This window comes from Anabrus simplex, chromosome 7 (assembly GCF_040414725.1).
Source record: "Anabrus simplex isolate iqAnaSimp1 chromosome 7, ASM4041472v1, whole genome shotgun sequence".
In the NCBI taxonomy this organism is placed as follows: domain Eukaryota; kingdom Metazoa; phylum Arthropoda; class Insecta; order Orthoptera; family Tettigoniidae; genus Anabrus; species Anabrus simplex.
This window is the reverse complement of record NC_090271.1, coordinates 303,812,860-303,839,142: the sequence shown is the minus strand read 5'-3', so window position 1 is coordinate 303,839,142 and position 26,283 is coordinate 303,812,860. Positions and strand designations below refer to the sequence as shown.

The 26,283-nt window shown below is 40.9% G+C and overlaps 1 protein-coding gene across 2 annotated transcripts in view; it reads left to right on the top strand.

The window, feature by feature from the left end:
• LOC136877592 (lysyl oxidase homolog 2) overlaps positions 1-25,952 on the top strand; it is a 133,837-nt gene extending 107,885 nt beyond the window's left edge. The window contains exons 6-9 of one of the 2 annotated variants that reach the window (XR_011018606.1): positions 5,842-6,100; positions 10,084-10,336; positions 20,389-21,163; positions 23,506-25,952. Coding sequence is in view for 1 of the 2 variants with exons in the window: in XM_067151754.2 (XP_067007855.2) it covers positions 5,842-6,100; positions 10,084-10,336; positions 20,389-20,517 (641 nt within the window). In the remaining variant the exon portion in view is untranslated. Of the gene's footprint in view, positions 1-5,841; positions 6,101-10,083; positions 10,337-20,388 lie in introns of both variants that reach the window. The other variant, XM_067151754.2, reaches the window with a different exon arrangement.
• Positions 25,953-26,283: the final 331 nt, after the last annotated feature.

Below are 26,283 nucleotides of genomic sequence, written 5' to 3'. Positions count from 1 at the left end.
CGGTAAAGTTGTTGCTTTCTTCGTCTTCCAATACTCCTTCATTTGCTGACTATGAGCCAGCTTTATCTCTTCTGTCCACTTAGTTCCTGTAGTCTTCTTACTTGTAAGGGACGTTGGGAAAACTCCGTGTCGGATGGCTTGACGGAACAGTAGTCGGTCATGAGTTTGTCCCAGTGGGATACCTAGTTGTTCCATAACCGACTTAACTGACGTGATCCATTTGTTCTTAGAAGCCTTGCCTCTTCCTGTTACTGTGAATATCCTGTTGGTGAGTCTTTCGGAATCCAGACGGGCCGAGTGTCCATAAAAGGTCAGGCGCCCTTTCCTTATACACGTGACGATGTTCTCCTGGTGTTCATACAGTTCATCATTATGGCGGATTCTGTAAATGTCTCCTTCCTCTCTGATTGGTCCTAATATCCTCCTCGGGATCTTCCTCTCTTTTAACTCCAGCTTTCTAGGTGGACCCTTCCAGGCCATTACAAGGCACTCAGAAGCATACAGAACAGATGGTTTGACGACCGAGTTGCAGTGTCTGAGTTTGAGGTTCTTGGAGAGGCAGTTAGATGATGTTGGGGATATCACTAATAAATAAAACACTGAATCACTTTACTTCGTCATGGCTGCCATCTTTATTCTTACTTACTACAAACCAGTACAAAACAAAAGCATAAATACAAGCGAAATGGCAGCTCCGCTAGATAGCAGGAGCTCATACTTGAAATACTAAACTATGTACAGGGAGATTGCATATCCAAATCACATAACGCCGTTAGAGTGTGTACGAGTCCTTTTCTATGAATCTCCAACATCCTCCCCACCCTGGTCTATCTCGAGTGGGATGACCAGTTGGACAGGTCGTGTCACATGGTTTCCGTCCGAGGTGCGAAGAATAACCGTTCTAGTTCTCCCGTCACGTCCTTCGCGTAATTCTTCGACCCGTGCTTTATTCCACATGTGTCTTGGGCGTGTATCCTCTTGTAGTAAAACTACGTCACCGACCCTGATTCTTGACCCGAGGTCTCTGGGCTGGCGAACTTCGTGAAAATTCCGTAATAGTAGCAAATACTCTTTACTCCAACGCTTCCAGAAGTCGTCAGTCATTCGCTGGAGTAGTCTGAAGGTTCTAACAAGGTCTCGCCTAGGTGGTTCTGGTCCAGTAGGTATCGTGGTGAGTCGATCGCCAACGAGGAAGTGGGCTGGAGTCAACACACCACCATTGGCATCATGTTGCGTCAAGGGTCTTGTGTTTAATACGGCTTCTATGCTAGTCAAAACAGTCCGTAGCCCTTCATCATCAATAGTGGAACGTCCAAGTATTTTCCGTAGACATCGCTTGGTGAGGCCAATTAGTCTTTCCCACCATCCTCCCCACCATAAATGTTGGGGATATCACTAATAAATAAAACACTGAATCACTTTACTTCGTCATGGCTGCCATCTTTATTCTTACTTACTACAAACCAGTACAAAACAAAAGCATAAATACAAGCGAAATGGCAGTTCCCCGTAGCTCCGCTAGATAGCAGGAGCTCATACTTGAAATACTAAACTATGTACAGGGAGATTGCATATCCAAATCACATAACGCCGTTAGAGTGTGTACGAGTCCTTTTCTATGAATCTCCAACAGATGAATAGATACTAGGACACGAGTGATAAGCCCTTTCAGACTTGGTACATCTGGCATCTATGGCTGGCTTCTCGTTCTGATTCGCAGAGATCCATTCTCCCAAGTACTTAACTGCAGGTTTCGTATGGTAACGTCTGATTTATTTATTTATTTATTTATTTATTTATTTATTTATTTATTTATTTATTTATTTATTTATTTATTTATTTATTTATTTATTTATTTATTTATTTATTTATTTGAAAGTGCGCAACAGGCAGTAGTAAAATACAATACCTTCCTTAACACACTTATAAAAGAATACGCAAACAAATAAGTCAAACACACAGAGAGAAGGACAAGAATTTAACATACACAGAAAATAACATCCAGGATATTTCCATACCTGAATATACGTGAATTAAAACAAAGACAGAACTAAAGAAATAAGTAATTAAAGGCGACAATAAAAAATACCTTAACTAAGGACATGGGATGAAAGAAGAAAATAACAGCTGAATTTATAAATTGGAAACATGGGCATTTAACTATTCATTAATTACACTGAGTGGTCCTGAAAATATACCCATTTCTTCAGCAAATCTGTTAAAACTATACATCACTTTAATACATGGTGAATTCAAATAATGAGATGTTCTAGAATTTGAACGTTAAATAACTTGTGGAACCATGAAAGGCAACAAAGTTTCAACAGTCCTTGGGAATCAAATTTATTGGTTATAATTCTGTGTAACGTCTGTAACGAGATAAGCATTCTTGTGTTACGTAGCGATGTGAGGTTTAAAATAACACTTAAATATCGAGTTGATGCCTCGTATGTTATTTGTTTTATAATGGAAATACCGCCAAAACGTATTTTGAACAACTTCGATCGTAGGCTCGAATCCCACCGTCGGCAGCCTTGAAGATGTTTTCCGTGGTTTCCCATTTTCACACCAGACAAAGGCTGGGGATCTACCTTAATTAAGGCCATGGATGCTACCTTCCTAGAGTGACCGCATGCATAAAAAAGAGGACAAACTATTTAAAACTGAGGACAATGCCCGAAAAAAGGAGGACAAATAAAATCTCCATTGAGAGTCTGAATTTAGACATATATTCTAATATATTCTGATTTTCGCATGCATGTATCCATTTCAATATTATACTAATTCTAACAAAATGTGAACAACGAAACTAAGTTTCCACACCTTCATGGTATTTTTGTGAAGATCCAAGTGCCTTTAAGAGTTTTGGCTTGTCTAACATAGAAAAAGATTCACATGTAAATTCCTTGAATTCTTTGCCCATTTCAGACTACAAGTTAACTTGTTAAATTCAGTGCAATTACTACTCTCATTCAAGAATTGTTTGAAATTGTAGAACTGGTCAGAAGATTTCACATCGTCAATTTGAAAGGTTTTACAAAGCTTACAAATACATTTTTTCAACATTACAATAATACATATCACTTTTCAGTGCCATCCACTTAAAACAGACCAAGACCCATAGTTTAATGTATTCGTAGCATGATTCATACAACAACATAGCTTCCTTCATATAAACATTAACTTCTTTATAAAAACCTTCTTTTCTTGTATTTTATAACTTCTCTTCAACCTTTAGGCAAATTAACTTTCCTTCCAATCTGCTCTGAAGGACCTGACAAACGACATCCAGGATTTCCATTATTTCAAGAATAGAAGTTTCTTTCCTTTCTATTTGGACGATATGAACACGAAATACAGACATCAAGGAATGTAAATGCCAAGAGCAGGCTTCACCTAATCTGTTTTCAAAAAATGGAACTAATATAGGCCTATTAGGTGACTTACATGCAATTAACTAATAATGCCATGTACTGTGAATCCATAACCACGTTTCTATATAGTGACACGATATCGTCGACGCGTAATGAAGAATACTTGTAAAAATGAAGCAGTAAAACAGATTACCCCAAAGTAAGCAGATTCACTACAAAAGGAGAACATTTCAGGTTTTCAAAAAATCCACCGGACTCCGGACAATGGTCTAAAAAAGGAGAGCATGTACGGATAAATGATAACGTCCGGTCACCCTATACCTTTTCCATCCTTGTGTCCCCGAAAACCTTCGATGCTTTAGTGCGACGTTAAACCCCTAGGAAAAACTAAGTATCTTCAATAGCATGTATTTGTTCTCTTAAGTGACACGTATTTTAATTCTTACAAAGTAAGTGAATAACTGAACTAGTATGGAAGATTGAGTAAATCATTTAGAGCCACTTATTATAAACACGAACATACGGTGGGCGTCGCTTATTATTTTTGTAATAGGCTTATGTGTGTTGAAAGTAATGTTTCTTTCTAATTTAATATATCGTGTATAGTAAGACGCGATGGTACAGTTCTTTCATATTAAATGTTATAGATTTACATATATTTACATTAAGAGACATATCACACCACAGCACGACACGATCAATATCATGAACTCATCCTCCAGCTGGGTGCTATAGCTTGTAGCTTTATAAAGCAAACAGTAAACAATCGGTTTGACAAAGATTATTTTATACTCGATCATTAATCAAAATTTAAAATAGGAGGTAATACATTATCGATTTTCATACAACAACATAGCTTCCTTCATATAAACACTAACTTCTTTATAAAAACCCACTTTTCTTGCATTTTCTAACTTCTCTTCAACCTTTAGGCAAATTAATTTCCCTTCCAATCTGTTTTGAAGGACCTGGCAAACGGTATCCAGGATTTCCATTATTTCAAGAATAGAAGTTTCTTTCCTTTCTATTTGCACCACATGAACATGAAATACGGACATCAAGGAACGTAAATGAACCAAAACCACAAAGTAGAGCTATGAAATGAAATGGCGTATGGTTTTTAGTGCCGGAAGTCTCCGAGGATATGTTCGGCTCGCCAGGTGCAGGTCTTTTATTTTGACTCCTGTAGGCGACCTGCGCGTCGGGATGAGGTTGAAATGATGATGGAGACGACACATACACCCAGCCCCCGTGGCAGCGAAATTAACAAATTAATGTTAAAATTCCCGACCCTCCCGGGAGTCAAACCCGGGGCCCCTGTGACCAAAGGCCAGCACGCTAACCATTTAGCCATGGAACCGGACAGTAGAGCTATGTATAGCGCGTTTTGAAAAATATTTGAAGAGATAAATTAAAATATAAACTGGGTCAAGATCATAACAGTAGCAAATTTAGCGTATGTTTGGAATTTATTGCATAGTAGTAGTGTAAGCAACAGTGATATCATGTGGTTTAAGATAATATTTCTTAGACATAATTACAAAAATCATTAATTTCTACATTTTGGCATGAATGTGTCTTATGGCTACGGGTCATCTGAAAATTTGCGTTACGGAAGTTAGTATCACAAATTGTGTGATGGAAGTGGAACCCTAGCAACCGTGCACGCAGTGATGTAAGGTATGGATGGATGACCAGATAATGTTACCTAGCAACCGTGCACGCAGTGATGTAAGGTATGGATGGATGACCAGATAGTGTTACCTAGCAACCGTGCACGCAGTGATGTAAGGTATGGATGGATGACCAGATAATGTTACCTAGCAACCGTGCACGCAGTGATGTAAGGTATGGATGGATGACCAGATAATGTTACCTAGCAACCGTGCACGCAGTGATATAAGGTATGGATGGATGACCAGATAATGTTACCTAGCAACCGTGCACGCAGTGATGTAAGGTATGGATGGATGACCAGATAATGTTACCTAGCAACCGTGCACGCAGTGATGTAAGGTATGGATGGATGACCAGATAATGTTACCTAGCAACCGTGCACGCAGTGATGTAAGGTATGGATGGATGGCCAGATAATGTTACCTAGCAACCGTGCACGCAGTGATGTGATGTAAGGTATGGATGGATGGCCAGATGATGTTACCTAGCAACCGTGCACGCAGTGATGTAAGGTATGGATGGATGACCAGATAATGTTACCTAGCAACTGTGCATGCTGTGTCTGATTCCTGGTGGTCATCTGAAATTAATAGCCATTGATGGGTGGCCATGATCGGGAGACGTATTAATGATCTTTTAATTTTCTGAAAGGGGAAAAGTGTTTTTTCTTCTTGTTTTCAGGTAGTAGTCACCAAATTCATGACACTGTAACACTTCCCTCTGGGCTCTTGTGGGTTTAATTGGAGCTCGATCACATCGGTGCTGAGAAGTCTTTAACTTTGTGTTACAGTGATGCCAGATTTGGTGATCGACCACCATGAGATCATGCGCACAGCTCACCTGGAGGATCGTCAACTGTATTTCCTTCAGTGTGCCATGGAGGAGAACTGTCTGGCCACCGGAGCTTACAAACTCCAGGCGGAGAACGGGAACTGGCACCTCGAGACCAGACGTCTTCTGCGCTTTACAGCTCGCATCCTGAATGCTGGTACCGCAGACTTCCGGCCGGCAGTGCCCAAGCATCTGTGGGAGTTCCACCAATGTCACATGTGAGTGTAAAACTAGAGTCGAACAAATAGTACTCTTTGAATACAGAACAGTGAGGGACACTGTTGGGAGGCACCTGGAGGGCCACCAGTAGCGTAGCCAGGATCGAACTTTTTTTGTGGGGGGGAGGAGGTATAGTTACAAAATGATGATACAGTAGAACATAATGAAGGCGCGTGTGCGTGTGTGGAAGTACACTGATACAAGTAAATTTATTATGTTAATATTCAGATTGCAGTACCGGTACTTCACACAATCTTATATTAAAATACAGAACAAGAACAATAAGATCAAAGTGAATAGTTTTAGGGCGAATAGTGTGTTCAGATTGCAATCTAAAATCCAAATTTCGAAGCTCCTTAGAAAATAGGTTCGGGAGATCTGATGGTTTTACAATTTTGTCTCTATGAATATTCAAATGAGCCAACCCTTTGAAACGACTTTCACTTGTTTATTATCGGTTCTTTCTTTCTTTATCTGTTCACCCTCCAGGGTTGGTTTTCCCTCGCACTCAGCCAGGGATACCACCTCTACCGCCTCAAGGGCAGTGTCCTGGAGTTTCGACTTCGGGTCGGGGGATACAACTGGGGAGGATGACCAGTACCTCGCTCAGGTGGCCTCACATGCTATGCTGAATAGGGGCCTTGCGGGGATGGGGTGATTGGAAGGGATAGACAAGGAAGAGGGAAGGAAGCGGCCGTGGCCTTAAGTTAGGTACCATCCCGGCAGTTGCCTGGAGGAGAAGTGGGAAACCACGGAAAACCACTTCCAGGATGGCTGAGGTGGGAATCGAACCCACGTCTACTCAGTTGACCTCCCGAGGCTGAGTGGACCCCGTTTAAGCCCTCGTACCACTTTTCAAATTTCGTGGCAGAGCCCGGAATCGAACCCGGACCTCCGGGGGTAGCAGCTAATCACACTAACCACTACACCACAGAGACGGACGTTTATTGTCAGTTTCCGATTATTTTCTTTTCTAAAAATTCCATGGATGGGTTCTAACCCCCCCCCCCCCAGTAACAACTCCTTGGCTATGCCCCTGAGGGCCACAAACTTATCAACGCCGACTCAGAACATTACGTATAGGTTTATTGCCAAAAATGTAAGGCAAGCAAGTTGAAGTCCGTTTGATATGGAACATTTTCAAGTGGAATTTTGGTAGTTCTTGCTTTCTTAATCCGTATACCTTCCAGGGTTGGTTTTCTCTCGGACTCAACGAGGGATACTACCTCTACCGCCTGAAGGGCAGGGTCCTGGAGCGTGAGACTTTGCGTCGGGGGATACAACTGGGGAGGTGTATCAGTACCTCGCCCAGGCGGCTTCACCTGCTGTGTTGAATACGGGTCTTGTGGGGAAATGGAATGACTGGAAAGGAAGAGGGAAGGAAGTGGCCGTGGCCGTAAGTTAGGTACCATACCGGCATTTGCCTGGAGGAGAAATGGGACCACGGAAAACCCACTTAGAGGATGGCAGTTTTGTGGGAATCGAACCACCTCTACTCAGTTGACCTCCCGAGGTTGAGTGGACACCATTCCAGCCCTCGAACAACTTTGCAAATTTCGTGATAAAAGCCGGGAATCGAACCCGGTCCTCTGGGGGTGGTAGCTAATAACACTAACCACTACATCACAGAGGTGGACTGGAATGCTGGTGTTACAAAAATAAATTAATTTTAGGTAGATGTCGAAGAGCATGAGTTCGTCGGTACTGACCCAGAATACTACTTAATGCTTTTCTAAATATGGAATTGCAATAAATTCAAATCTATTGGAAAACTGAAACATTTAAAAGTAAATTTAAAATGTTAAGGAGTATGAGACACTGAAAGCGTTAGCCAAGGATGAATGGTGCCTGAATTGCCAAAACTCACCCATATTGATGCAGAATAATGCACGAGGCGGCCCGCGAACGTCGTACTTTCTACTTGTAAATGTCCCGCATGCAATAGTGATGAAAGGGATGCTTACTAATTGATTTTTCACAGGGGCAATACTACCAGCGGGCAGGTTACGTCAGAATATGAAGAGATAACAACCGGACGGTCGTTCACACATTCTTCCTCAGCGCTACCCATCTAATACAACCCCTTGCATTAGTAAACCAGCACTGCATATCGGCAATGGCTGGTGTGTTCAGTAACGACGAATACACAGACATCATTTTAATCTATGGAGAATCTGGTATGCATAGGAGTTTCCAAACACACATACAGTATTTTGCCGAACACTATTACTTTTTGTTTCATACACACAACTCTTTTATAGAGTGGAATGTCCACACATATATAAATCAATGTTATTACATTTTCTTTTCTTCATCTTTGGAGTATTTACCAAATAACGCACCTTGTTGTAGAACGTGTGACTAGTTATTTGTTTCACATCCGAAATACAGCACGACGTTGTAGCGCTCCTTCGAAGACAAGTGATTAGGCATCCCGCGCATCACTATTGCATGCGGGACATTATTGTAAGTAGAAACAAATACAGTAGAGACAATACACGACACTGAGCGAGATATCGAGGGACAGCTATTGGAGCACACTCTAGCGGATAGACCTGAACGGTACTGATTCTGTCATAAGAGCACGTGTATTTTTGTGTGAAGTTTTTGGTGTTATTTATGCGTTTTCAGTGAGTTGACATAATTAAATAGTAGCGTGTGTCATTCCTTGATATCTCCTCTCAACATGAGGGGAAAGGTATGTGCTGTGTTTGGCTGCAGTAATTACGAAGTAGAGAAAAATGCGCGGTCGTTCTTCAGGTTCCCTCGTGACAAGAACATGTAAGTAATATTGTGTTTGCATATATATTCTTCCAGTGACAGAGATTTTTATAGTACTTCATAATCTTCTGACCTGCTCGACCCATGTTTTAACGGGCTTAAAATATAATACGTATATTTTATTGTATAGTGCAGCAGTTAACCTTCAATACCGATGTGTTGTTGTAGGTGTGATCTGTGGGTTTTGAAATGTCACACAAGCGATTTGGATAAAGTGTACAAGAAAGAAGGGACGTTACGCTTGTATAAGAATTATAAGATCTGTTCAGATCATTTCCAGGCCAGCGACTTTAAAAATTCTCGACTATACAGCCAAGGGTATGTTACATTTTTACTCTAATTGTACGTAAATATTCCTCAAAGCATCACTATCGACAACATTTTCATACTTTTCTTTCTGTTAGTAGGCTTCATGTTAAGAGGAAAATTGTCCAGCTATTAAATGTTAATTCATTGCACCATATGTGTAAGGAATGTGCCGATATTTTTATTGACAAATGTCTTAATGTGATGATACATTGTTTTTAAATGAGGAAAAAAGACAAATCCAACCATAACATTTCAGGCAGGTATGCTAAAGCTAAAAAAGTAATGCATAAATGAAAGATCAAGCCATTTCACAGCAGTCCATTTCACACCTTGTTTATATGTCTAATTTCAGTCTTTGAATAATAACCTTTTAAATAATTCTTCATTCATTTATCCAGAATTGCTTTAGCAACTTCGAAGTTAATATCTCAATACCACTTTCTTTCTAGACGTAATTTATTTATCCATTTCCGTATATACATTTCCATTGATATTTGAATTTAGCGCGATTTGTTCAGGTCAAGTCACTAGGAGCGCCACCGTCGAATTGTCTCCCATTTTAGCAAGGCGAAATCCGTAAGTGTCGTGTATTGTCTCTACTGTATTTGGTAGAAATTACGGAACTCGCGGGCCGCCTGGTATTAATATGGAAGCAAAAAATTGAAGAAGTGATTTGAAAATATAAAAATGAATTGTGCAGTTAAATGAGATGAAAATCAGGCATATTTCAAAAATATATATTGAAAAATCAGTCTGTTGGTGTAAACCCCATATTACAATTACTGAAATTAGAGCAGATTTTTAATATATGGTTGAGATGAAATATTTTAGAACCTGTATCATAAAGACAATCTACTTGAGATAATTTGTTAATTAACCTTTATTCCCATAGGCACTACCACAGTATGGAAGTGTTCGCCACGTTCGACATCCTTGACTCCAAGGGGACGAAAGTTGCTGAGGGTCACAAAGCGTCCTTCTGCTTGGAGGACAACCAGTGCATGCCTGGGGTAAAGCCCTTCTACTTCTGTGCCAACTTCGGTGACCAGGGCATCTCCGTCAACTGCTCTGACATCTACCGGCACAACATCGACTGTCAATGGGTGGACATCTCGGAACTTGAGCCGGGCTTGTACACATTCAAGGTATGGTCGTCATGAGTTATAATAATACTAATAAAACTAGCCCTGCCCCATAGCGGGGTGGTTAGTATCTTGAACCTTAGGGTTCTGAGTTCGATTCTCGACTGAGTCGAGATAATTTAATCCTAAACGGTTAATTCTTTTGAGTCGGGAACTGGGTATTTGTGCTGTCTCCAACATTATTGATGATTGATTGATAGAATGACGCAGTGTGTTTGCATTCGTCTGTATGTTAAAATTATGTCAGAATTGAGACAAATATTCACTTATAGAACGAGGAGTAAAAATGAAATGAAATGGTGTATGGCTTGTAGCGCCGGGAGTGTCCGAGGACATGTTCGGCTCGCCAGGTGCAGGTCGACGCCCGTAGACGACCTACAAATCGTGATGAGGATGAAATGATGATGAAGACGACACGTACACCCAGCTCCCGTGCCAGCGAAATTAACCACTGATGGTTAAAATTCCTGACCCTGCCGAGAATCGAACCCGGGACCCCTGTGACCAAAGGCCAGCACGCTAACCATTTAGCCATGGAGCCGGACAGAATGCGGAGTAAGGGATTGATAAATTTCCAAGTTCTTTGAAAATGTTTTTAAAAGAGCTAGATAAACAACTGATAGGGAATCTGCCACCACACACGACACTGTCCTCTAGCATGCAGTTTCATATACAATCAATCAATCAATCAATCAATCAATCAATCAATCAATCAATCAATCAATCAATCAATCAATCAATCAATCAATCAATCAATCAATCAATCAATCAATCAATCAATCGATCAATCAATCAATCAATCAATCAATCAATCAATCAATCACCTTTCATCTGCATTTAAGGTCATCGCTCAGGTGGCAGGTTCGCTGTAAATTGTTGATCTAGTCTTATCTTACATGATTTCAAAGAAGTTGGAAGTTTATTGAACATCTCCCTTGGTAAATTATTCCAGTCCCTAATTCCCCTTCCTATAAACGAGTATGTGCCCATAATGGCTCGTGAAATCCAACATTATTATTATCATCATCATCATCATCATCATCATATTATTATTATTATTATTATTATTATTATTATTATTATTATTATTATTATTATTATTATTATTATTATTAGAACAATCAATCAATTTAAATTATCCAAACGGTTATAAGTAAATACAGAGAAATGACGTTTATCGCACTGTTAAATAATTAATCTTTCTAAGTTACCGTATGTAAAATGTTTCCTTCATCCATGTTTCTGTTTGCCCAGCGGCACAATTACTAAAAAGGCTGAATTACAACATTTGTCAGTTGTGTGAAAAATCGAATCATGCCATAATTTCACGCAGCAGGTTTCAATACATTATCTAACTGAGCCCCGCAATGTTGCTTCACAAAGTTCCTTTATCGCGTCTTGGAGGTGAGAGTTAGTTTAGTTGCTCGTCTGCTATTGAGTCATTAAGGCAATAGCTATTCCGAGCAGCCGCATTCTTCTTCTTCTTCTTCTTCTTCTTCTTCTTCTTCTTCTTCTTCTTCTTCTACAAAAGTGAAATATACTAGTACTCATGTCGTAACAGTCCTTCAGTTTCATCATCATGGAAGATTTTCTTCCAGCAGGTAACAGTTGACGTAGGCTCCTGTGTTTGTTATGGGTAGATGACCAAGGTGTCGGGCTCCGTAAATAATAATAATAATAATAATAATAATAATAATAATAATAATAATAATAATAATAATAATAATAATAATAATAATAATAATAATAATAATAATAATACTTTTAGCGAGTGAGTTGGCCGTGTGGTTTGGGGCACATAGCTGTAAGCTTGCATTCGGGAGATAGTGGATTCGAATCCCACTGTCGGCAGCCCTGAAGATGGTTGACCGTGGCTTCCCATTTTCACACCTGAAAAAAATATCATTTAATTGAATTTAGCAGTCCTAGCTGCACTAGTGAGGAGAGAGGAAACAGAAGTAGCCTATGTCATTAAGATAAGTTAAATAAAAATAAAATAAAAATAATTAAACTTGCTACATCTATGGAGTCAAGCTCTGCATTCGGAAGACGCGTGAGTTCGAACCCTGAGAATGCCAGGACAGTCCCCCCTATTCATAGCCCGCAGACGGTTCCTTCCACTTCATTTCCCAAGGTCATTCACCATCATTCATTTCATCTACATTAGCTCCTCAACTAAGGTGGCCCGCTTAGCAATTTCGACATTCTGACCGAGCTGCCATCTAGTAATTTCTAGCAACGATAGCGGAATTCTAGACGGTTCCTATGGCTGAGTTAATTTAATATAGTCCGATGATATTGAATGCGCCGCCAGAAATATTTAACATTCCAGCAACACTGACATCGCGTGCCATGATTTTTGCCCACCCTTCTAAGATCGATTACCGCAGCCGGGGTCGAACCAGTGAACTTAGGACCATGAGTTGGACACTGTACCACTGGTCCACAGGTAACGCCAAAGCACAGATTCCCGGCGAGTTACTAAACACACACAAGTAAATAGTGTCGATGACTAAATATGCCTTGAGGACCTATAAATGGTGTTCTTAGGAGACTGCTACTGTTCCGCGTTCCAGTGAAACCGTAACGAACACAAAAAGTAGCAGCTCCTCTCTCACCTGATGAAGCATATCATTTATCAATCCTCCGTTCCCTCAGTGACTGCCATAAATCGCTAAGTATATGGTAGACTACCACCACGCCTTCAACTCTCGCTAGAAAATAATTACAGTAATTATAGTGAATCTCTGCACTTATTTAACGGTGGGTATGTAGAAACTACAGCGTGGATGTAATTGAAAACTATAATGTTATTGTTTTGTGAATGTTTTTTATTAGCAAATACATTACGATTGGCAGATATCCCAGTGGTGATTTCTGCTTACGGTGATATAACAATAAGACAATCGAGGAGCAAAAGAATAGACAGATAATTGCGCAAAAAATCTATGTGTAGGTATAAACCTTATTCTGTTTTTCTACGAGTCGGTATGATCTGAGATGGACCTTCGTAGTGAGTTTTTACGTCAAGATGCCCTTGCTAGCGACAGCCTCATCAGAGGAGTTAATGAGATGAAATGTGTGATAGTAGGAAGGGAGAGGGTGAAATACGGTGCACCGAGCTCGATAGCTGCAGTCGCTTAATTGCGGCCAGTATCCAGTATTCAGGAGATAGTAGGTTCGAACCCCACTATCGGCAGTCCTGAAAATGGTTTTCCGTGGTTTCCCATTTTCACACCAGGCAAATGCTGGGGCTGTACCTTCATTAAGGCCACGGCCGATTCCTTCCCACTCCTAGTCCTAACCTGTCCCATCGTCGCCATAAGACCTATCTGAGTCGGTGCGACGTAAAGCAAGTAGCAAAAAAAAAAATATATACGGTGCCGGCACATAGCCAACTCCTGTCGATATTACCAGCGGGTCTGCTCAAGGCTGAACGTCTTCATCCGACGGACGAATCACCATCAACTGCGCCATATGCCCTTACTGCATATGAACAATGCGGAGAGGTTTGGAATTGAATCCAGACGTTTGGCACGCAATCTAGTGATTAGAAGTTGTATACCACCAACTCTCCTACCCTGCCACCCAACACTTTGACGGTGAAATTTTTCAACCAGCGGGACTCAAACCGACTAACCACGGTGTCAGATCATACAGACTTGACGCCTTAACGATTATGGCTACCAAGCGGGCGTGCAAAAACGTGCATATGTACATATTTAATGTAATTGGTTTTACGTCTCACTTACTACATATATGTGGGTTTTGAAGACATGAAGGTGCCATAATGTTGTCCCGCAGAAATTCTTTTACGTGCTGGCGTATTTAAGCACCTCCAAATACCACCGGACTATGCCAGGATCGAATCAGCCAAGTTGGGTTCAGAAGGCCAGCCTTGGTCAACTCTTTTCCGACCCGACGGTACTGGGTTTACCAGGCCCAGGGAGTCTTTCATTTTCCGCCCTCTATGTGTCCCTTGTCTTTCTTTTGCCGACACCTTCATTTTTCGAAGTGTCAGACCTCTTGCATTTCCCCTCTGATTTGTGTTAATAGACGATGTTCCTCTTCAAACATCAGTCACTACCACAATCACCACTTGCCTCCGGAACTGGTACGCCCTTTCTATAAACATTACACCATCACTTAAGAGTGATCCAAATATACTCAAGCAACGTTGCATATTTCAGACATGCTGTTGTCACACAACATCGACAGTCAAAAATCTCTCCATAATACGCTCCGCCGGGTTATTTAGAACCTCCATTGTAATAGTAGTGGTGGTGATTATTGGTTTTTAAGAGGAAGTAAAATTAGGCAACCATCCTCTATATAACATTAATCAGAGAATAAAAATTGAAGGACCGGGCGAGATGGCCGTGCGTTTAGAGGCGCGCAGCTGTGAGCTTGCATCCGGGAGATAGTGGGTTCTAACCCCACTGTCGGCAGCCCTGAATATGTTTTTCCGTGGTTTCCCATTTTCACACCAGGCAAATGCTGGTGCTGTACCTTAATTAAGGCCACGGGTGTTCCCTTCCCACTCCTAGGACTTTACTATCCCATCGTCGCCATAAGAGCTATCTGTGTCGGTGCGACGTAAAGCTAATTGTAAAAAAAAAAATTCGACACTACGAAAAATGAAGATATTGGCCAAATAAAGATAAGGGCCACAAAGTGAGTGAAAATGAAAGACTCCCTAGGTCTCGAGTGCTCTAATACCGTCGGAAAAGAACATAAGTGGACAAAGGGAGGTCGGATAGGATATATGAAAGTGAGGAGCCTGGCATAATTAAGTGGAAGCAATGCCAGGACTCAGATAAGGGTCCCGTGATCGGCTACCTACGCTCCCAAATTAAGAGCCCCTGGGGTCCCTTTTAGACTCCTCTAACGACAGCCAGGGGTACTTTGGGTGTTATTCCATCAACCTCACCCACAGGAGATCTCCATTGTAATACAGACGAATGTTTAACACATGCTAACGCCTTGATATTTTAATAACCACACAAAGACCTGCGTGATCATGACATGGCATATCGTGAAGCCCATAGATCGACGTGTGTGTAGCACGTACTGTCGTAGTGGTAAAAGACAGTCATTGCGTCTATCTCGCTACAAGTACGCCTATAATTACATGCATGCATTCCATATGGATATGGACCCACTTCTTTTTTTTTTTTTTTGCTTTACGTTGCACCGACACAGATAGGTCTTATGGCGATGATGGGACAGGCAAGGCCTAGGAGTGGGAAGGAAGTGGCCGTGGCGTTAATTAAGGTACAGCCCCAGCATTTGCCTGGTGTGAAAATGGGAAACCACGGAAAACCATCTTCAGGGCTGGCGACAGTGGGATTCGAACCCACTATCTCCCGGAGGCAAGCTCACAGCTGCGTGACCCTAACTGCACGGCCAATTTGCTCGGTGGACTCACTTCTAGTTGCCTTGTTGTTTGAAGAGTATTATTATTATTATTATTATTATTATTATTATTATTATTATTATTATTATTATTATTCACTTGTTCACTGCGCGTCTGTGGATGCTACAAATCCCTTCAGTAAAAGAGGAGTCGAACGATGCAACTCCAGTTTGATGGGAAGATATTTAACGCTCAGAGGTGAAATTTCGGCAATACTTCCAGGTTTCCAAATACTGTACATTTATTATTTTATTTCGGATAAATTAAGGAAGTCCGCCTCTGTGGTGTAGTGATTAGTGTGATTAGCTGTCACCCCCGGAGGCTCGGTTTTGATTCCCGGATCTGCCACGAAATTTGAAAAGTGGTACGAGGGCTGGACCGGGATCCATCACTCAGACTCGGTAGGTGAACTGAGTAGAAGGGGCTCGATTTCCACCTCAGTCATTCTCGAAATGGCTTTCCGTGGTTTCCCACTTCTTCTCCAGGCAAATTCCTGGATGGTACATAGCTTAAGATCACAGCCGCTTCCTTCCCTTTTTCTTGCCTATCATTTCCCATCATTCCATCCCCCATGAGGCCCCTGTTCAGCGGAGCAGGTGACGACGCCTTCTCTCCAATTGTATCCCCGACCAACTGTCTCATGCTTCGCAATACTGTCCTTGAGGTGGTAGAGGTAGGATCCCTCGCGTAGAAGGGTGGAAAAACCAACTCTCGAGGGTAAACGGATAAAATAAAATATAAAATAAAAATAAATTAAGGAAAACGCAACTCCATAGTGCAACAGGTGTCAGACATCGATCTTCCTTAACAAAATCTGTGCATCGCCCTGAGGTGAGTGAAAGTAGAAAGCGTCATTCTCGGCAAGTTTTAATTATAACCATGTGTTGTGTGAGTCATCAGTTCACAGACTGGTTTGATGCAGCCTTCCATGCCACCCTATCCTGTGCTAACCTTTTCATTTCTACGTAACTATTGCATCCTACATCTGCTCTAATCTGCTTGTCATATTCATACCTTGGTCTATCCCTACCGTTCTTACAGCCTACACTTCTTTCAAAAACCAAATGAACAAGTCCTGGGTGTCTTAAGATGTGTCCTATCATTCTATTTCTTCTTCACGTCAAATTTAGCCAAATCGATCTCCTCTCACCAATTCGATTCAGTATCTCTTCATTCGTGATTCGATTTATCCATCTCACCTTCAGCATTCTTCTGTAACACCACATTTTAAAAGCTTCTATTCTAACTTATTGGATAGGTTAGTGCTACTTATTCATTCATTTAACTTTGAAGCTGTTCATCACTTGGCAAACGATTTGTTGCTAATGTCATAAACAATAACAGAAGAGCTAAGAACACAATCTAAAACTCTTCTTCGGAACTCATGATGGATGAACAAATACTGTGCCGTCCAATACGAGAGCAATAATGTACAAAATCCTCAAGCTGTTATAAAGGGATGTAGAGTAATTCACGCTCTCCTTGGACGAATGGTCAGCGTTGCGAACTTCGGTCCAGATTCCTGGCCAGATCGGGGATTTGAATCACATCTGATTAATTTTTCTGTCTCGGAGGTTGGGTGTTTGTGCTTGCCCCAACACTTTCACATTCATATTTAGACAACACACCACATCATCAACTATCACAAGAAACACGCAATAGTGATTACATCCCTCCACATAGGGTCGGCTCAGGAAGGGCATCCGGCCATAAAACAGGGTCAAATCCACATGTGCGACACAGTTCACACCCGCGAACCCTCAGGTGTGGGGAAAAGCGGTAGAAAAAACGTCACGCTGTACAATAACACCACAGTGCATTGAACACTACTGCGTGTCACACCGAAGTCGAAGTCTGGAACCCGCTGACGCATGACGTCTTTCACAGAGTCGCTGCATGAGTCACGCGCGAGGCTATTAGAATCCAGGTTCCTAAATAAACACAGATCTGGCTTATGCATGCAGCACCACGCATACGCAGTAGTGATGGGACATTCGATTCATTTTACTGAATCGATTCATTTGATTCCGTTCACGTTACTGAATCGATACAGTGATCCGATTCACGGCTCATTGGTCACCGCTCCTACTGCATCTGTGTAGTATGTGCTGGTAAGACAGCAGCAACAGCATTCAGTGCTCGCAGCTGCCATCTGGTCTTCATACTATGAACTCCTTTCTTAGAAAAAATGCTAGTTACTCTAATACATCGAAGGTTTACGGCGACGCAGGGTGGGAAAGGTTAGGAAGGTAGCAGCCATGGCCTGAATTAAGGTACAGTCCCAGCATTTCCTGGTGTGAAAATGGGGAAACTACGGAAAAACCATCTTAACGGCTGCCGACGGTGGGATTCGAACCCACAATCCCCCGAATGCAAGCGCATAGCCACGCGATATTAACCGCACGAAAACTCGCTCAGTCTTTTTTTTAAAAGTATTTTTCTATCAGCTAAGGATTTTTTTTTAAATAGTCATATTTTTTATAGGCTACCCGAAATGTACAGTAGCCCGCTGGTTTTCTGATTCAACATACTGTTATTGCGTCTGTCCACATATGATTGAAGTCTTGTGCAAAGATGTGACATATGAACTGAGAGAATACTGAGCCGTTCTTCCCAATATAAAACAAGTACTTTTGAGTGGTCATGACTCATGAGCATGACTCATAGTCATAGGGCAGGCTAGAGTCGAGTTTAACTGTCAAATGTCAACTAAGTTTTAATATTAAGATTCACTAAACTAATAAATAGTATAACCTAATAACCTACCTACTTACTAGCTACTTCAGAATGATGTTGTGACTACCTTTTTAACACTGCAAATAAATCCATCTATTATTTAAACCTCCCTGTAAGAACAGGACAGTGAATGCAAATGGGTATTATTTTCAAATGAGCTGAGCTCGAGAGTTTATTATAGCATACGATTCTTTCAGTCTAGCATGGCTCACTGTATGTCTCGCTGCAGCGGAAGCTCGGCTCTCCGCGTGTCCAGTGAGCCGATAAGGAGCCGTGTGTATCATGTGTCTCACTGAGCCGCGCTCGTTCACGATTCTTTCGATGTGCCGTGATTCACTCTATGCCTCGTGCAGCGGAAGCTCGGCTCTCCGCGTGTCCAGTGAGCCGATAAGGAGCCGTGTGTGTCATGTGTCTCACTGAGCCGCGCTCGTTCACGATTCTTTCGATGTGCCATGATACACTCTGTCTCGCTGCAGCGGAAGCTCGGCTCCCCGTCAACGTCCAGTGAGTGCGCCACTCAGCACTGTTCGCTGGGAGTAAGCTGAATCGTGTGCCGTGAGCTCGCCTTTCCTGTGAATCGATTCACTCGGACACTTGAATGAATCGATACACTGCTTCGAATCATGCATTCAGTAGCCAACACTAATACGCAGGCGTCAGTGTGTGTTTGTTAAAAAAACAAGGCTTAATTCTGGAGCACCTGTGCCTCACCGCACGACTAAGCACAGAATGCCAGCGTCACGTCACTGGACGGAATTGTCTGAACTGGGGAATGCTGACTGATTGTAATACAGGACCTCTTAGGGTCCATGCACCGGTGCATTGCGCAGTGCAAGGTGGCAAAAGACGACTTCGCTTTGTTGACCAGAGTGCAGACCCCCCACTCCTGGATTTTAAGCAATAGCGCTGTCTACCTCTTCCTCACTTGCTCTGCAGTGCTCCACCAGCCGAACAGTGTTGAGCAGAGCATAGCCGAGCTTAGCCGAGTTGCCCCGAGACAAAACGCTGGTCCGAACAGAGTCGAGTTGTTCCGATGCATGGTGCATAGAACCTATGCGCCTCGGTTTGCACGCGTGCGATTTTGGGCGTTTGAGAGGCCCTGCTGTAATATGTTGAATACAGGGTGATTTGAAGTTAAATATGTTAATGAAATCGAAAAGTAAGGATGATGTGATATGCATGGTTTAAAAGGTAATATTGTCAAGTTTCTTTTACAGCTGAGTGCAGTTCAATATGTGCGCCATTTGTGACACGGCATACATCCAAACGACATGTCTGGGGCGATGGTTGCCACAGAAAGGATGACGATAGCGAGCAAGCGGCATTAGTTAATTCAGATTAGATCATAACCATACCAATTAACAATCATAACAATTAAATCCGTACCTCAAAACTTTTTGTGCACGCTGTGAGCGCTGCGGAGCATTGACCTAGAAGTGACACAGAGCAGCGGCGTGACCCTGTCAGTGCAAGACGACGCCACAACAGAAGGCTCATTGTGTTATATGGTTCATAGAAACTGGATCAGATGTTACTGTACAGTGGAACTTTCGACGCCAGTATGGTGGTGATGTGTCTAGGGACAAAGACATTCGTCAAGGTTCAGCGCCCGATCTTGTGATCTGTCCGTTATTCCAGACGTGTACTTTATGATATTCACAAGTATTTATAAATAACTATTTTTTTAAATGATGCCTAATTTATAGAAGTAAGTAAGTGTCGAGGATGGATATATGCCATGCCACAAACTAAATTGTAAAAAAAAAAAAAGATAATATTACCCTTCGAACCATGTGTAACGGATTATCCTTAATTTTTGATTCTATTAAAATATCTAACATCAAAACCCCAGAGTTCTTTTATGGACACTCTGTATATGACTGCATGATATCTTCTGTTACAGGTGGCGATCAACTCGGAATTCAAAGTGGGGGAGATGTCGTTCGAGAACAACGAAGCAGCCTGCAAGCTGTACTACACAGAATCCTTCGCCCACGTGTATGACTGCAAGGTTCAGCGCCCGGGCTTGTGACCTGTCCGTTATCCCAGACCTGTACTTTATGATACTCAGAAGTATCTCTAAAACACTAAGTTTTTTAAAAGACACTAACTTCCAAAGTAAGTATCGAGATATATGTGTTGACCGTCAGTTGACCAAAATGGCCACACTACTTAAGTCGTATTGAACTGCTCGTGATATGTGTATGTGTGTAGTGCGACGACTTTCTCGTTCGAACTCAGAGAAACTGGTCCTACATAACAGTGTTTATCTTACAGACGACTACGTATTACGAGCGAAAGCTGAAGACACTGGAAGTCAGTGAAGTGAACGAGTGGTTAGAAAGAGGCCGCCTTCTCTTCCTCTTCCTCAAGACACGTTTCACTTCCAGCCTAGAGTTCACCTAGCGTTAAAATAACACAAGGTGTATTTGAGCGGGGTGATCATATTGAACAATAATGTGGTTACTTGTTATACAGAAGTAACAAAATAACAGGGATGTAACGTTAGAGCATGCACGGCCTGCAATGCAGGAGGGCCCGGGCCCACACACCTCGCAAAGAAATAAAAATAATATATATCTAGCCTAATGACACTCTGCATGGAAATGGCCAGAAGACCAGATCACGACGAAATAGTAATATCCGCGAAACTTTTAGTGAGAGTTCGTTTTACGGAGGTGAGGGACAAGGAGGCAGCTCAAATGTTCCAGTAGAACTGCCAACTGAATGGAGCTGAATTGTATCGATACTATAATCGATATGGATTTTCCAAACCTTTATTATCTTAAGCGCATAACTGCATCACATCATGTCTCGAGAATTTTTTCACCCGTAATAATATCAATATATATCAATAGACTAATATCAATCATAATGAAATAATTAGCCTGGCCTATCTCTTCTTACCAGGGTTGCCTGGACATTTGTTAGGATGAGAGGCAGAAAATGTTTAAATCCTCTCAATCGTGGGAAATAATTTTCCCGTATATGGGGAGCTCAGTGGACTTAAGGGGGAGAACAATGGTTTATTTTCTTCTTCTCTATTACAGCAGTCTGATATTTTTGCTTTTATTTTTCTGTGATGTTTCCTAATAGGAGTTCTAAGGTGTTCCTGTGATGTAATTGTATTTTCCCCCATTCTAAGAGAATTCAAAAGTTTTCAGCTACATTATTATTTACTTTACTGTATAAATAACAAGAGTATTCGAAGTTTTGTGATTGCACCGTCGGATGTCTTGCCGGCGATGAATATAACTCATTTTTGATGTCATAGGTTGTCAATCCGTAAGTCGAAGATAACCGAGTTCTACCGATTCAGCAACAGGGAGCCAAAGCGTCACTAAAAGTTTCGCGGATAGTAGTTGATTTTACAATTTGTACGTAGAGGAATTGCCATTAGGTTATGTCTAGCTTATAATTGTGTTTAGCGTAACACAACACAGTTGTAAACAATGCTCGCCCTTGCAGTCTCTCGCGACACGTTGCTCACAAAATTATTCAAAAATGATTACAGCAATGAAATCTGATACTAAAATATCAAATTTCAGTTAGAAAATGGTCCTTTCTCGATATGTAGTGTACCTGAGATCGTATTATGCACAAATTTTGCTAATAATTTAACTTCTTCGCACATATGTTCGACAACAATGTACAGTTTAATTCCAACAATAACTTGGTTTAGTAATAAACAGTCAACTCAGTTTCGAACGGGCTCCGTTTGCCTGAAGGTAATAATAGGCTTATCAGTTGTGCGGACTGATGTTTTTCAAACTTTATTTGAACAGGGCATAACTATAGAGTTCGCCCCGCAATGTTAGTAACACGAGTCACCACTACAGTATGTGGCGCACGCGAAGTGACTGTCCATTTGTTTAATACTTAGGTTTCCACTAGTAGCTCTGAGGCGAGATGAGGTAAGTAGAATAGCACTGGTGCCAACTGTTCGTTGTTGGTTTCGTTTTTCTTGCCACGCGGACAGTATGCGCCGTGGCAATAGAAAAGAGCCACTCGAAGTGAGTGTGGCCCCCAAGAGGCCACTATTCTCAAGACAGATATTGGCCTGGATGTGCAAAAGCTAGGTTATAACTACTAAATTACTTTTTTTTTCTTGCTATGCGGACAGTATGCGCCGTGGCCATAAATAAAGCCTCTCGAAGAAGCCACTGTTCCCATGACAGAGATTTGCCTGGATGTACAAAAATACGTTACATCTATTAAAGAGATTAAAGGAGGAACTGAGAAGGTTGGTTGTCGTCCAACGCCATGATATTTTCAAACTTCGTGAGCCACTTTAGCACTTTTCCTTCTGCAGTATTTGGTAACAAAATCTGTATCTCTTGATTGGTGGGAATGACGTTTTACTCTTCGATATCTCGGCCAATGCCTGATACCACTACTCCTGCAGTTAAGCAACATTGGACATGGTCAGTACCCGGATGAGTGACCATGCAGATCTACCACTTGCCGCTGAAACAAAGCTCATAAAAAAACGGACACACAGCCACGGTGCAACACATAGCGAGTTTAATCATGCCAAATTAACATTTATAAACAGACTTCTCCTACGAATGCCACATTTCAATGAACATCTATTATTATTATTATTATTATTATTATTATTATTATTATTATTATTATTATTATTATTATTATTATTATTATTATTACAAACAATCTATATTTATTATTCTTATACCTATTTCCCAAACAGCCCAGGTGAGGATTGCTAAAGCGAAACCGGTACTGGGACCCAATTAACCTACTGCTCAATTTGGGGTGTGTGGATTGGACCCTGGCAGGCGTACTGAACACATCTCTCCTCCAGAATCGTTTCTAGGTAAGAATACCAGAATTGAAACGAACATGTTATTTTACAATCCTTGCGGCATGGACTCTATATTTCTATCTTGCACAGTTTTTTATTAATTTCGTTCGTTTATTTTTGAGTTGTAATCGAATGAATTGTTATAACTTCGACTTCAGTAACGGTTACAGAGTACAGTTCTGCAGCAACTGAAAGATGAAACTAATATTACGTACGAATATCTAAGTGGTCACGGTTGCATTGGCATTTCAGCAGCTTAGCTGTTAAACCACGGAGATAGTGGAATAAGACCTTCTAGAACAGTATTTTTAAATAACTTTCCATAATGAGCAATTCCTTTGTTCATAAAATTTGACAATATATTGCGTTAGTTCTACTTGCTGTAATTACAATTATATTACTTATTAATAGGTTTTATATTTCCTTTGAGGTGGGCCGAATTTTTATTTTGGCAGGCGGGCCCCTATAACGTTCGTTACGTCCCTGGAAAATAAGGTGATTGTCTAACAAACTAAAATTTATAAATGTGAGAGGAAATTAAGTAGCATAACTGCAATAAGCACCTGGCAGAAAAAGTCCTTTCTATTTATTTCTGTTATATTGTTATTAATTTATCTGACACGATATGTCATTTGTTCTACTGTATAGCTGTGCTGAGTGGCTCAGACGGTTGAGGTACTGGCTTTCTAACCCCGACTTGGCAGGTTTGGTCCTGGCTCAGTGCGGTCAAATACGTCAGCTTCGTGTCGGTAGATTTACTGGCACGTAAAAGAACTCCTGCGGACAAAATTCCGGCACTTCGGCGTCTCCGAAAACCGTCAAAAAGTAGTTAGTGGGACGTAAAAAACAACAATATTAATTATAGAGTATAAAATATAAACAAGTACATGAAGGCCCGAGGAGCAAGTGGTTACCGGATATTTAAAGATAAACGTTGCATTTCTGACATCCTTTGGAGTGATGTACTGCCTCTTGCTTGGAGACCCAGCCAGTTTAAGGTTTTCAGATCTGTATTGAGCACTGGAACGGGGTTCATTCAGCCTCGTCAGTTGACATGGGAGGTAACGTGCCCGGTGAAGAAAGCTCATCAATACGGCTGTTGATGCCGTAAACCTGACCGCGTGGCACACCAATATCTGCAGGCCAACAGGCTGGACAGCTGTCGTTTTGGCATGCCTAGACCCTTGATAGGCTGCGCATGCAGCGATTTGTCTTTTATGCTTTTTACCACCAGGTGATCGTTTCTCTTTGAAGAAGATGTCCCGTAAAACATTACAGGGTATGCACCACCTTCTGACGTCACATATCGAGGAGAAGTTGTATAATTATATCTCATAAGTTTTTCTTTCCCAGGCGCTTATCATTTTTGTCTTATTTATTTCATTCCTCACACACTTGTTTCTTTATTTTTTAGTTTACTGTTAATTATTTTGAAGTGTTGTTTACTGTTCAATACGATCATCCATTCAAATTGAACTTGACCACTCGTGAATATACTGAGAAGGCCAAGGAGATACCTTGCAACCCTAAAAATGGTGGTTTCTGAACGAATCTCGCCAACACTAGAACTGATGGTTTCTGAACGAATCTTTCAAGCCTTGCTGATGCCAGAGACTTACAGTTTATTGAATTTAGACTTCTCATTTGTTCAATTACGTAGGTATATGCTTCTACTTGGAACGATTAGCTTCAAATTTTTACCAAGTATACGAAATTCTATAATGTTTATATTTGATCAATATTTACTACTTGGCAGATAAATTAAAATTATACCACAAAAATATAAACTTTATTTTTTATTTATTTTATAAATAGCACAATTCGGAAGATACAATAAAAATTGTAGAATTATAATATCACGGTATAATTATAAATTATTTTACAACATTTCATTTCTCCACATGCACTGTGCACCTAAAAGAGAAGAAAATGAGTTTATGGTAAACTGCAGTTGAAGTTTGTGTTTCACTCACCCCAGTCTCAGAACGAGACCATTATTTTCTTAATTTCTTTGTAAATTCGCATAAATATAAATTATCTTCTTATTCAGAGAAGTGCTCTTTTCAACGTAAGAGTAAAAAGATGTACATTTTTATCCTATGCAAGACCAATTGCCCTTAAAAGAACTATCAAGAAGAAAAATCAATTCTATTCCGTCAACCATTTGAAATGAATTAGGGCCGATGACCCAGATTTTAGCCCCCTGTAAACAATAAGCAAGAGATGAATAATCGAACCAATGATGGAAGGTCAAGTATCTTCTCGGAAAGGAGATACAAGACTTCCAGTATCAGGTACTTATTCTAAAACTTACTTATCTCCATGGACTGTGTACTTGTACTTAACAGGTGGTTAACTGCATACGTTAGTGATATGTGTAGCAGCAAGTGACTTAATTGTATATTATATTATTTTGTGATATATGTAGAAGATAACATCTTATACGTGTTCATTTCTCAATAATTAAAGTGTTCATAATTTTCCTAGTTTTAAGATTTAGAAGTACGCAAGGAGTAATAAACTTCTTCCAGCAATAAAATAATTATGTGATATCAATATGTTAATGCAATTGTGTGTAACAAATGTATTGCTGCTGTACTTGAGCATTTTGTACTTATAAAGCAAATTATCTTATAAAATGATATTGTGTGTTTTATATCCTCAGATCCTCCTATCCCTGTATTTAATTGTACTCGTAAGATAAGCAGGTGCTGACAATAATTGTGAAACTAATGCACCATTAGTTTAGTAAGATTTAAACATGAATTGTTTATAGAAGTATAGCTTCTGAAGAAGTGTAGCGACACAGAAAACAACACTGCCTATGCTTAATCTTGAAAGAGCGAATATAAGAGGGCAAGTTCTCACATACAAAGTCGCGTCGTTTATAGCGTTTACCTATGACATGAAAGGCGCCGATCTAGTGACAAGAACTGCCTTGGGTGTCTGTATACAAGTATTCAACCAATAAGA